Below are 12,272 nucleotides of genomic sequence, written 5' to 3'. Positions count from 1 at the left end.
GCAAGGGTTGCTGATGGGGTGGGGGGAGGGGTGGTATTTAAAGCAGGATTTTGGTCTCTGAAAGACATGGGCTATCCCCATTCCCAGGAGACCTTCAGTCTAGTTCAGAACCATTCCAGTGTCACGGAGAAGAAGGTCACTATCAGGAATTTCTAGGCAGGTGCGGCAGATGGATTCAGACATAGGGTTGGGAAGCAGGTGGACCACCCACTTTCATCCTTGGCGCAGGGGACCATGCTGAGAGCCACCCTTTCCACACTCCTGCCCTGGGAACAATGACCCTGGCTCCTTTGTGCCTCCATTCCCAACCCCAGATTACTGCAACCTGAACTTTGACCCCTGCACGGCAGTACGTAGAGTCTAACTTTATTGGCAGCAAGCCTGGGCCGGCGGGCGCTACCTATGCCTCAGGATACTGCTTGAGTGTGAGCGAGGCTCCGCTGCTGACCATGACCGCGGGGTACAGGGGTTCGAGGAAGGAGGTGAGGAAGCGGTAGAGGAGGCTCACGTCTCCCGCCACGCCGTAGAAGGACAGGCAGCCGGTCCCGAAGTCCAGCGCCACGCCGAGCGTGTGGTGGTAGGATCCGTGTAGCACCGTCTGTGTGTTGTTGTGCCACACTGAGAACTTGAGCGAGTCCCACTCCAGACACCAAGAGTAGGGGTTGCGGCCCAGCAGGTAGACGATGTTGCGACGGGGGCGACCGCTCAGCGGAGGGCTGCGACGGTAGGTGACTCCCAGGCACATCCACGAGTTGGACACCTCAGCTTCCCAGTAGTGACAGCCTTCGGACAGGCCTGGGCAACACAGAACCTGGGGCCACTGCTTGAAGCCCGGTAACGGGCTGTTGGTAGTCGAGGGCTCCAAAAGGATGCCCAAGTTCAACACCGAGTGTGTTTCCTTGAACAAGAACAGCTCTTCGCTGGCCGTGCAGGGGTCAAAGTTCAGGTTGCAGTAATCTGGGGTTGGGGAAGAGGCGCAAGGGAGCAGGGTCATTGTTGCCAGAGTAGGGTGCTGGCTAAGAGCAGATTTTTGCAATGATGTTAGCAAAGATCTCGCTGGATGCTTCTAATCCCAGGGTCTTAGAAGCCATATCCTCTCTACCTACTGGTTTATTTTCATTGACTTTATTTTTGTTGAGCCCAGGTTAGCCCAGGCTGACCTTGAACTTGTGGTGGCCATCCAGTCTCAGCCCCTCAACGGCTAGATTACCACACCTGGCTTTATCTACTTCTTAAAATAGCAGAGCCCTGGCAGGGCTGCACCAGACAGCCTGGAGGAAGGAAGTCCCTGTATGATGTTGGACTTTTGTGGAGGGGCTGGGGAATAGGGGTCCCCTTCCTCCTTCTCCCCAGGTCCTAACATAATCAATCACCTTTCTTATTTATTCAGGACAAGAATGAATGAGACTTGGGGACAGTGAAGGGTTCCTGGCTGAGATGAACCAGAGGTCAAAAAATGTTCCACATCTGACTCTCAGTATCTCAGAAACCTTGGGATCTGGTCCTAGAGCCAAGGCCAGGGAGAGGGCTTATAGGGACATCAAATAAATAGATGTTTGGAATCTGAGGAATAAATAAAACCTAGTCCAGCTGACTTGGCTAACTCTTCGGAAGGTGGCAGTCATTCAGATACCATCAGAAGCTACTACACCCAAGGTCCCAAGAGCCATGGAAGAGCTGTCTCTGGAGTAGGAAGGGACAGGGGGCACCCCCTCTCCCTAACAGTGTCTGGAACCCAGGCTAAGTCTCTCTGGGTTCCCCAGTCTGCAGTGAGAGACCAGGAAAGTGAACAGGAAGTGCCCTGGAGGCCAGAATGCAGGTGAGGCAGGAAGTCCAGACACCTAGGCGTCCTCCCTCCTCTCCTCCCCCAGGGTTGACCTCTGGTTTGAGAACTCACTCTGGAGCAGTGCCTTTCTATCCACAGTTGCGGGCAGTACCTCATAGGAGTTCATCCTGATTCCTGGGGGGCGGGGGAAATGGACAAGCTTTGCTGAGGCCCCTCTTACAGCCCAGCCTCCTTTCAGACATAGGCTTGGCCCATCCCGGAGCCCATGCAACCTGGGAAGGGTGGTACACAGGTAGGCGGGTGACACAACCACTGGAGGTGAGGAGGACCCACTCCCAAGTTACAGACCCCAGACCCACAGAGACTGACCCTTTAAGAGCAGCTGGTTGATGAAGCTAAGACCTATGTCCGTCAGCCTGATCCGGAGCTGCGACAGGGTCTCTGGCAGCTGAAGGAAGCTCTGTGTCTCCTCACAGTTGGTGCCTAGCAAGGGTTCCACGCAGGCAGGAAAGTGCTTCAGTTTGGGAAACTCCTGGTATGCAGAGATGGGCAGGGAGTACCCCCTTAGCCGGGAGTCAGGCACCTGCCAGGGGCACCCACCTCCATGGGCAAGGGGAAGGAAAAGTCCCATTTTCAGGCATGAGCATCTCTCTCCTAGTCGTTTGGATAGCTTAGGTTAGGGTTTCAGTGGTAGCCTGGCTGCTTTAGAAAACAATAGGAGGGTTTGAGTTGAGCCTTTAATCATAAAGGTCATTGCTAAGTCCATCCTGTTGTCCAGAGAGGTAAGCAATGATCCTTGAAATTGGCCCAGGGAGCTGGGCAGTGGTGGCGCACGCCTTTAATCCCAGCACTCGGGAGGCAGAGGCAGGCAGATTTCTGAGTTGGAGGCCAGCCTGGTCTACAGAGTGAGTTCCGGGACAGCCAGGGCTACACAGAGAAACCCTGTCTTGAAAAGAAGAAATCTGTCCAGGGGTACGAGGGCAGTTGAAGGAAGGAGGTAGGTGGTAGGAGGTCTCTGGGCATAGAGAAAGTCACTGCCCCTTTTTGGTCAGCCACTGTGCCTTGGCTTCCCACCCCCACCCTTCAGTAACACCAGGAACATGGCTGAAGAGGAATATAGTTTTCAACACATAGACTGCCTTTGCCTCACTCACTGTGGTTTGGGGGGTGGGGGTAGGGGGAGACTGAATCACACACTCAGAATCCCAGGGCACTGCTCCATCCTTTCCTGAGGGATAGCTGATCTCTGCAGGCAGTACAATAAAAGCAGCAGGTGCTGATGAGAATCTACCTGGGGCTCTCAGTCAGAGAGTGGGCAAGGTGATGCAGGTACATCAGGGCTTGGTCTAGAGGGGGGGTGGTCTTGCCTGTAGGAACTGCTCATCACTCCTGTTGGCGAGCAGGCTGTGGAGCCAGACGCTGTCCTCCTCCAACTTGAGCAGTCGGTTGTGGCTTTGCTGGATAGAGTTGCCCAGCTTTCCCAGAGCGGCCGCCTCCTCCTTCTCCACAAAATCCAAGACCTTCATCTGCAGCTGTTTAATCTCATGGAGGATCTCTGAGAAGCAGGTGTTCACCTCATCTCGCATGGTCTGAGTCAGTTTCTGAGGTAGATGTGCAGGGAGGGAGGCATCCCTGAACCCTACTCCTGTACTCCACTATACTGGTCCAAAGATATCTCAAGCATCCTGTTCCCGCCCACTGTTCTTCCTCCTGGAAACCCCCTGTGGCTTCTGGGAGGTCCCAGAACAAAAGATGGAAGATGCTGGGAGAAGCCTGGGTTGAGGCAATGGCAGTTCGCCTTACCGAGAGAAAACTCACTCGTCCCTGGTGTTTCTGGCTGTCGGAAGCAATGATTAGCATCTGATTCTCCACGTTGGCCTGAATCTTCCGAACTTCCACCTGGAAGGGCCGGGGCAGAAGTGAGTATGTATGTAAGTATATACATGCGCGCGCACGCGCACACACACACACACATTTTATATATTTTGCCTGTATGTATGTAGATGCACACATGTGTGCCTGGTTCAGATCTCCTGGAACTGGAGTTACACAAGGTTGTAGCACTAGGACCTGAATCCAGATCTTCTGCAGGAATTGTGCTTTTAACTGCTGAGCCATCTCTCCAGCTCTCTCTTCCTTATTTTCTGAGACAGGCTCTCTCATTAAACCTAGAACCCACTGCTTCCGCTAGACTAGGCTGGCAGCGAGCCCCGGGGACTGTCTTGGCTCTACCTCCCCAGGGCCAGGATTAGGGTGTGCAAGCATGGTGCCTGGCTGTCTGTTTTAACTTGGGGGTTAAACTCAGGTTCTCATGTCATAGAAGCAAGCTCTTTACTTACTGAACAACCTCCTCAACCTGTTTGTTTGTTTGTTTTTAATGTGGGGGAGGGAGGAGCAAATTTATGTAGCGGAGGCTGACCTTGAACTTGGGGACTTCTTGCCTAAGCTATTTACTGCTAATGCTTCAGGCACGTACCACTATGCCCAGTTTTGGCTTTGTTTCATTTTATTGTAATTTTTTATGTCTTTGCCTAGATGTAATGTCTGTGTACCCTGTGCATGCAGGTGGAGGCCAGAAAAGTGTTTTGGATCCCCTAGGGCTAGAGTTGTGAGCCATAAAACTGAACCCAGGTTTCTTAATGACCGAGCCATTCTCCAGGCCCTTGACCTGTTTCTGAAATGAGGTTTTGCTATGTAGCCCTATGGCTTGAAACCAGCTATGTAGACCAGGCTAGCCTTGAACCCAAAGCCATCTCCCTGCTTCAGCGTCCCAAACGTTGTTAACAGATTCACTACAGGGGCATGCACATTATGTTTAAGCCTTGATAGCCTGGAAGTTCTATTTTTTTTTTTTTTTAAAATGCTTCTTTTTGTTTTCATAATAACCTGTTCCTATACAACCATTGAGGCTAATTTCTCAGAAGCCATGTCTGTTGTAGAAAACCCACCACTGCCTTCCTCTGAGGACTGCCACACAAGCACTTGGGGTCCGGGAGTGATGCTTAATGAAGGGTTGTGGGGACCTCTGTGCCTGTGGTGAGCTACACATGGTGATGGGCAGGGAGGACTGTTTTAAACAAAACCAAGAAAAGGAATGTAAGAAGTTAGGAAGCAATTGATCACGTTTCTGAGTTCTATTAAAAAAATTTTTTTTGTCTATTATTTTATGCGTATGGATGTTTTGCATGCTCCCGGGGAACTGGAGTTACAGTTGTGAGCTACCGTGTGGGTGGTGGGAGTCAAACCCGGGTCCTCTGGTTTGTGCTCCTAGCTGCTGAGTCGTTTCTCCAGCTACTGTCTTCTGTGGCTACTTGGGGGGGAGAAAAGCGCAGGCGCGTCTTGCACAGGCGTTTCCTGGATGCATCTCTAAGGGAGACGTGTAAACAACCTTCCCTACCCCATAACAACACATCATTCACCACGGAGACTTCTGACAAGCCTTCCTTATTAACTTACCAACGCTTTCCCATGCCATAACATAACCCATCACGCTAGCAGCTGTCTACCTTCAAAAAGGAGTATTATTGTAGGGGCATGTGTGGGCACCAATAGACAGCTTCAAGGAGTTGGGTCTTGGCCTGGAGAGATCACCCAACGATTAAGAGCACTGACTGCTCTTCTGAAGGTCCTGAGTTCAAATCCCAGCAATCACATGGTGGCTTACAACCATCCGTAATGAGATCTGACACCCTTTTCTGGTGTGTCTGAAGACAAGCTACTTACATATAACAATAAATCTTTGGTCTGGAGGAGCGAGCAGAGGTCCTGAGTTCAATTTCCAACAACCATATGATGGCTCACAACCATCTGTACAGCTACAGTGTACTCTCATATACAAAAAATAAATAAATCTTTAAAACTCGCTTTGCAGCTCTGACTATCCTGAAACTCACTACATAGCCGAGGCTGGCCTCAAACTCACGACCATCTGCTCCTGCTTCCCACACGCTGGGATTAAAGGCGCACACCACCACGCCCCATTTTCCTTCCACTTAAATGTAGATTCTGAGGATGGAACTTAAGTCGGGGTAGAAAGCATCCATCCATCTCGCCGGCCCCGCCTAAGCAGCTTCTCAGATAGATCGGATTCTCCTCTCGAGCTCCTGCCTTCGCATCTCAAGTATTAGGGGCCAGAAAACCAGGCTTCAGCTGTGTTCATTTCCCCCGCAGAAATGTGACAGATTCTCAGAGCCTGGGGTATGCCCTTTCCTCAGCCCACCTCACCTCTTTGCGGGACCGTTCATCCTCCAGGGAGGTGGTATCATGGTTCTTGTGCTCCTCCAATAGGCAGGTTCCGCACACACAGCTGCCCTCCGTGCGGCAGTACAGCTGCCGGAGCTTGCGATGCTTGCGGCACAAGCGGTTCTTGAGGTCCCACACCGGGTCCAACAGCTGGTGGTGCTGGAACAGCTGATCCTCAAAGTGGCTGCGAAGATGTTTCTCACACAAGGAAGCCACGCATTGCAGGCATGACTTGGTTGCCCTCAGCTTCTGAGGAGAGCAAAAGTCACAGGGCACATCTGTGGGGCCAGCCAGGCCCCACAAGGACCCTGAGGTCTGGCTCTTGGCCTGGGAGAAGCAAGCCACCATCTCCCCGAGGATGACGTTCTTGCAGAGGCGGGGCCTGCTGGAGAAGGCCTCTCTGCACTGGGGACAATAGTAAGTCTCCCCGATGGCAGCCTGATGGTCCCAGAAACTCTGAAGACAAGTCATGCAGAAGTTATGGCCACAGGCGGTAGTGACTGGGTTGCGGAACACCTCCAGGCAAATGGGACAGAGGACTTGGTCTTCCAATATGTGCTGACTGCTGTTGTTGCCCATCAGGAGATGGAGCAGGGTTCTGGAGGGCTGGGAAGAGAGCTGTGAGGGGGGTTTGTCCTGGGCTGGTCCTGAGAAGACAGAGAAAAATCCGGGCATGGCAAGGGGCCAGGGCATGACCCTTTACACCAGGCACATGGTCTTGCACATCAGGGGCATGTTCTTCATGTCATAGGCATACTCCTTTTTATATCTTTCTTTTGGAAGCAGATGTCTGACCATGGGGAACCAGGACTGTGTGGGCAGTCGACCCCCATGCAGGTGGGCACTGAGCATCTTATTTCCTGATCCCAGCCCCAGTTGTGGGGGAGGTGGTGAAAGGCAGAAGGAAGGACAAGGTGGTCTGGGGGAGGGGCCACTCCCTTGGCACTTAGGAGGGAAGGTCAGGAGCTTGAACTCACTTGAGATCTTCTGCATGTCCATGAGGGCCAGATACTTTGTTGCCCTGTACCAAGAAGAAAAAGAGCCACAGAGACTCAGGTACCAGGACCTACCGCAGCCTCCCTCACCAGCTTCTGAGGGTGTCCAGCATCCTCTTGTGCCTACCTGTGGACCGATGATTGCCGTCTTCTCTCCTTTCTCTGTGGCCGCTGTTTCATGGTCTCCCTGTCTGGATGCCCTTTCCTTGAGGATAAGCCAAGTTTTGCTGATGTCATAATTCAGGTGCGGCCAGTCCCTGCATCCTGCCTGTGACGTCATCAGGACACAGGTGTCCCATAGGGCAGACCACAGTGCTATGCAGTACCAACACACTCTACTCCTCCACGTATGGGTTCTCACCTCCAGCATCTCTGTCTCTCTCGGTGGAGAAGCGGCTAGCACCTGGGCCGCTTACAATTGATGTTCATATTTCTGACCAGAGAGGGAAAATGACCAATGAGCAGCGGGAGGATCTGGGCTAACTTATGACCCAAGCATCATTCGGGTATTCTTCCTCCTCCTCTCCTTTTCTTCAAAGATTTATTTTTGCTGTGCATGTTTTGTCTGTCCATTAGTATATGTGCACTATGTGCATGCAGTTCCTGAGGATGCCAGAAGATGGCATCAGATTCCCTGGAGCTGGAGTTACAGATGGCTATGAGTCCCTGTGTAAGTGTTTGGTCCTTTGCGAAAGCACCAAATGCTTTTTTTTTTTTTTGGGGGGGGGTCGAGACAGGGTTTCTCTGTGTAGCTCTGACTAGACCAGGTGGGCCTTGAACTTAGAAATTCGCCTACCTTTGCCTCCCAAGTGCTGGGATTAAAGGCATGCACCACCACTGCCAGGCACACCAAATGCTCTTAATCGCTGCCCCATCTCTCCAGCATCTCCCTTTCCTTTGCTTCCCCCTCCTTCCCCAAGCAGGTGATCAAAGCCAGGGCCTTGCATACAGGAGGCAAACGCTTGTGGCTGAGTTACATCCCCCCTCCCCCCCCCTGGTAGCCCAGAGCATGGTCTTTGGGTGATTCTATCCGTTGTTGCTGTCACTTTGTTTCCAACCCTTAGAAAGAGAAGTCAGGAACTGGGAAGCTGGAGAGTCACCATTGCTCTGATTTAGTGACTTGTGGCTTATTTCCTGTCCTTCTGAACCCCACAGAAAAAAGCTTCTAAAGAGTTTTAGGCTGTCACATCAATCTGCTTCAAAAGCCTAGCCTGACCCCTCTTCTTGATCAGTGGCGGGGAACAGAAGGCAGCCTTTTCTCATCCTGGGGATCGGAGGAGGCATTGTCCACTAGTTACAGTGTCTGCTGCAAGCTCTTTGCGGAACTCTTGTGTGAGAGTAATGGAGTTCCTTTTCTTTGAGGTTCTGAGGATCAAACCCAGGGTACTAAAATCCAGCTTTTCACCCTCTGGATATTGAAAAGTTTCTGGACTCCCACCAATCAAAAATTAATCTAAAATCAAATGCAGAGTGTGTCCAGGGTGTGTTGAGTCAGCAGTATCGACCTCATGGCTGTCCGAACACACCACGTGCAGTTTGCCTGCTGCACAGAGCCACACCACACAAACACAAACACTGCCTCGTGCCTCTGCTCCGGTTGGAGACTGTGGGATGTTGGGAACTGCAGTGTTTTGACTATACATATGACATTGTTCTGCTCTTATGGAAACATAATGGTTTAATTACAAAACTACAAAGTTTTAACTACTGCATTAGTCATCATGTATCAAATCAGGATTCTGCTAGAGCCTGGTGTTGAGGTTTGAAACCGTGGTCTTGTGTGAGCTGGGCAAGCCCTGGTCAGCTGAGCTTTCTCCTCAGTGGTTTACTTAAGCTGCCCACACTGGCCTTGAGCTTGTTGCTTATCTAAAGATGACCTTAATCCATGGTCCTTCTGCCTTAGCCTCCAAGTACATGGGATTAAAAGTACGCCCAGCTCCCCTATCCCCTTACCCCATAGTTTGTCTCACTGTGCTATCTGGCCAGATGGTCCTGCCTTAGTTTGGCCTGGACAGATGTGGCAGCTTTAGGGCTTTTTGTTTTCCAAGGGGATTAAAAAATTAAAGTCCATTGATTTTCATGTGTATAAACATTTTGCCTGCATGTGTATATGTGTGTTTGTATATGTACCGTGTGTGTGTGTGTGTGTGTGTGTGTGTGTGTGTGTTACCTAAAGGGAGCAGAATCTATCAGATCCCCTGGAACTGGAGTTAAAGCGAGTGTAAGCTGTCTTGTGGGGGCTGGGAATCGAACCTGAGTCCTCTGGAAGAGCAGCCAGTGCTCTTAACTGCTGAGCCATCTCTCTAACCCCAGCTTTAGGTTTTTGTTTGTTCCTTTTGCCATTTAAAACTCTGCAAGAGGAGGCTGAAGACAGAAAGATCTCGGGTTCCAAATGAAATCCTGTCAAAGGGGAAAAGTGTATCGGGTGTTTCGTCTGCATGTATGTCTGTGTGCCACGTGGCAAAAGGCCAGAAGTGGGTGTCAGATTCCCTGGAACTAGGGTTTCTCTGTGTAGCCCTGGCTGTCCTGGAACTCACTCTGTAGACCAGGCTGGCCTCGAACTCAGAAATCCACCTGCCTCTGCCTCCCGAGTGCTGGGATTAAAGGCATGTGCCACCGTGCCCGGCTCCCATTATAGATTTTTAAAAAGCAAAGGCAACAAACAAAAATCAAGGGCTGGAGACATGACTCAGCAGTCAGGGTTGGAAACATGACACAGCACTTAAGGCTGGAGAGATGACTCGGCAGTTAAGGCTGGAGAGATGGCTCAGTAGTTAAGGCTGGAGATATGACTTGGCAGTTAAGAACATTGGCTGCTCTTCCAGAGGACCTGGGTTGGTTCTCTGTACCCTCACATCTGGATGGAACTCTAGTTCCAGAGGATTTGAGTCCTGCTGCCCCTGGCATAAGGCATGCACAGGGTGCACAGATAAACAGACAGGCAAAACTTCCATGTATATAAAATTATGTGTATCTCAGTTTCTAAGAACTTTTAAGGCTGGAGCAATGGCTCAGAGATTTAGAGGCCATATTGCTCTTGCAGAGGACCTAGGACTGGTTCCTGGCCCCCATATCTGGCCACTCACCACTGTCTGTAACTCCAATGTCAAGGATTCAGCGACCCTCTGACATCCTCATACACAGACACGCATGAGTGCGTATACACACACACACACACACACACACACACACACACACACACACTTCAACAGAGCATGGAGCCTTTAATCCCAGCACCCAGGAGGCAGATGCAGGCAGATCTCTGAGCTCCAGGCCAGCATGAGTTCTAGGACAGCCTGGGCTACATAAACCCTTAAAGTAATTTAAAAGATTCAAGGGGATAGAAACGCATGTACAAGTACTTAGCCAGTATGTGTGAGAATCTCAGTTTCTCATCCCCACAGAAAAAGAGGGAAAAACCACGTTCAGGGGTTCAGAAAGCGTCTCACATACACTGCTGCATTGTTCTAATGGCTAGGCTGTAAGAAGCCCACTGTGGCTGGCTGGCTCTGTCTAGGTCATGTCATTGTGTATCGAGCATGGTAGGGGAGAAATGGTGAGGTCCATTTGAATCTGAGGACCTGGATTAAATTCCCAACACCCACATTAGGCTGCTCATAACTACCTGTAACTCCAGTCCCAGGGGATTCCAATATTCCCTTCAGTCTCTGCGGGCACAGAGCACACAACACACATGGTGCACAGACAGATTGTGTGTGTGTGTGTGTGTGTGTATATATGTATATATAGTATATAAATATATATACTGTATATTTATGTGTATATGTATATATATGTATATATACATATATGTGCATGTATATATATTTGTATATGTAGTATATATATATACTATATATTTCTGTGTATATATGTGTATATATATGTGTATATATGTGTGTATATATATATACATATATATATATGCAAAAAACTAAAAAGCAAACCAAAAAAGGCCAGGGGAACAGGGAGCCCGAGGCACCTTGATCCAGCAGAAGGCCAAGCCTCTCCAGCCCTGGCAGAGACCTCACACCCTCTCGGCCTCACTCTGTCTCAGCTAAGCTGATCTCAACCCACAGTAGAGGCTTTTACCAGTGCCTCTTACCCGGCACACGTGGGCCTCCAGCGCCTCTCTCTCTATCTGTGGGAGCTAAGGAAAGTTTTGTGAGTTCTGTGTTAGTCTGCAGACTCCCGCTAGAAACTGGAGCTCTCACCACAGGGTGTGCCGCTGAGTTTCCTTCTCTTGGACTGAGGCCTTGTAATTGTTTGCTAGACCAAGTGCAAGCATACATAGCCCCTCTCTGTACCAGGCGCTGTTTTCAGAATGAATCTGGTCAGGATCATCTGGTCCTTGGTTATCAGTACCTCTGCATCACATCACCGCCTGTTTAAATCCCCACACTGAGTGCCTCCCAGCTCTGAGCCTGCAGAGGGTTTGCTCTTCCCGCTGGGAGCCAGACGTGGTCCCAGCAGAGTGGCTGTGCCATCGCTTGCAAGCGCTTGCCAGCGCACAGTTTACTGTTTTTTCCGTTCCTGACCACTTCTCAGGCTCCTGTTGTTGCTTCCTTCTTTTTCTTACAGGTTTCTGCCCTCTCTGAATTTCATCCAGGGGAGCCACACACACATCTCCCTCGATAGCGCCAGTCTGTACGGTAGGGCTGGTGTCCGGGCTGAGGATTTCTACCCTCCCTGCTTGAGAGGCTGATAGTGAAAGGCAGCCAGATCCAGGGCACCTGGTGTGCCCCCTATCACCGTACAGAGAAATAAGAATTGCATCCATGGCTCCAGGACCCTTTAACGACAGATTCAGGGCTGTTCATGAGCCACCACCACTCAGCGAACCTCCACGGAAGGTTTGGTTGTGTGACTAACCAGGAATTTGGGGACTGAATCCTGAAAAAAAAAAAAACAACAAAACCCGCAGTGCCCGCTCCATGCTCCATTTCCTCCCTGCTTCCTGCTGGGTGCACAGAAGAACCTGGACCTGCCCGGTCTTAAGAAAGTTCTGTTTGGGGCCTGGTGAGACGGGGAAGGGGTGGGGGATGGCGGGGTGGTGCAGCAGGTACGGGGCCTTGCAGCCCAGCTTGATGACCTGAGGTTGAGCCCTGGAACCTTCATGTTGGAGAGAGTTGACACCTGCAGGTCCTGTGACCTCACATGGGTCCCCAGGCATGAGTGCTCCTCCCCCAAACAACAGGGTCAGATAAATAAGTGTCAATCTGATAGTCTCCAAAGGGTTTTTTTTTTTT

General features: G+C 50.7%; 1 protein-coding gene across 1 annotated transcript; it reads right to left on the bottom strand.

The window, feature by feature from the left end:
• Positions 1-354: 354 nt before the first annotated feature.
• Positions 355-7,224, bottom strand: LOC110332642 (E3 ubiquitin/ISG15 ligase TRIM25-like). The gene is made up of 8 exons (XM_021213940.1): positions 7,151-7,224; positions 7,006-7,049; positions 6,011-6,675; positions 3,590-3,685; positions 3,154-3,387; positions 2,156-2,318; positions 1,898-1,960; positions 355-957 (listed from the first exon to the last, which is right to left on the bottom strand). The coding sequence occupies exons 1-8, from the start codon at positions 7,201-7,203 to the stop codon at positions 401-403; spliced, it is 1,875 nt and encodes a 624-aa protein (XP_021069599.1). The 5' UTR covers positions 7,204-7,224; the 3' UTR covers positions 355-400.
• Between the last annotated feature and the right edge of the window lie 5,048 nt (positions 7,225-12,272).

This window comes from Mus pahari, chromosome 14, assembly GCF_900095145.1.
Source record: "Mus pahari chromosome 14, PAHARI_EIJ_v1.1, whole genome shotgun sequence".
In the NCBI taxonomy this organism is placed as follows: Eukaryota; Metazoa; Chordata; class Mammalia; order Rodentia; family Muridae; genus Mus; species Mus pahari.
This window is presented reverse-complemented; position numbering and strand designations above follow the sequence as displayed.

Excerpts from the sequence above, each read along its gene's own strand:
- LOC110332642 (XM_021213940.1), bottom strand. The coding sequence starts at position 7,203 with ATGAAACAGCGGCCACAGAGAAAGGAGAGAAGACGGCAATCATCGGTC. Across the intron at positions 7,050-7,150 it reads CGGCAATCATCGGTCCACAG|GGCAACAAAGTATCTGGCCC; the intron begins GTAGGCACAAGA and ends TTCTTGGTACAG. Across the intron at positions 3,686-6,010 it reads ATGAACGGTCCCGCAAAGAG|GTGGAAGTTCGGAAGATTCA; the intron begins GTGAGGTGGGCT and ends CGGCCCTTCCAG.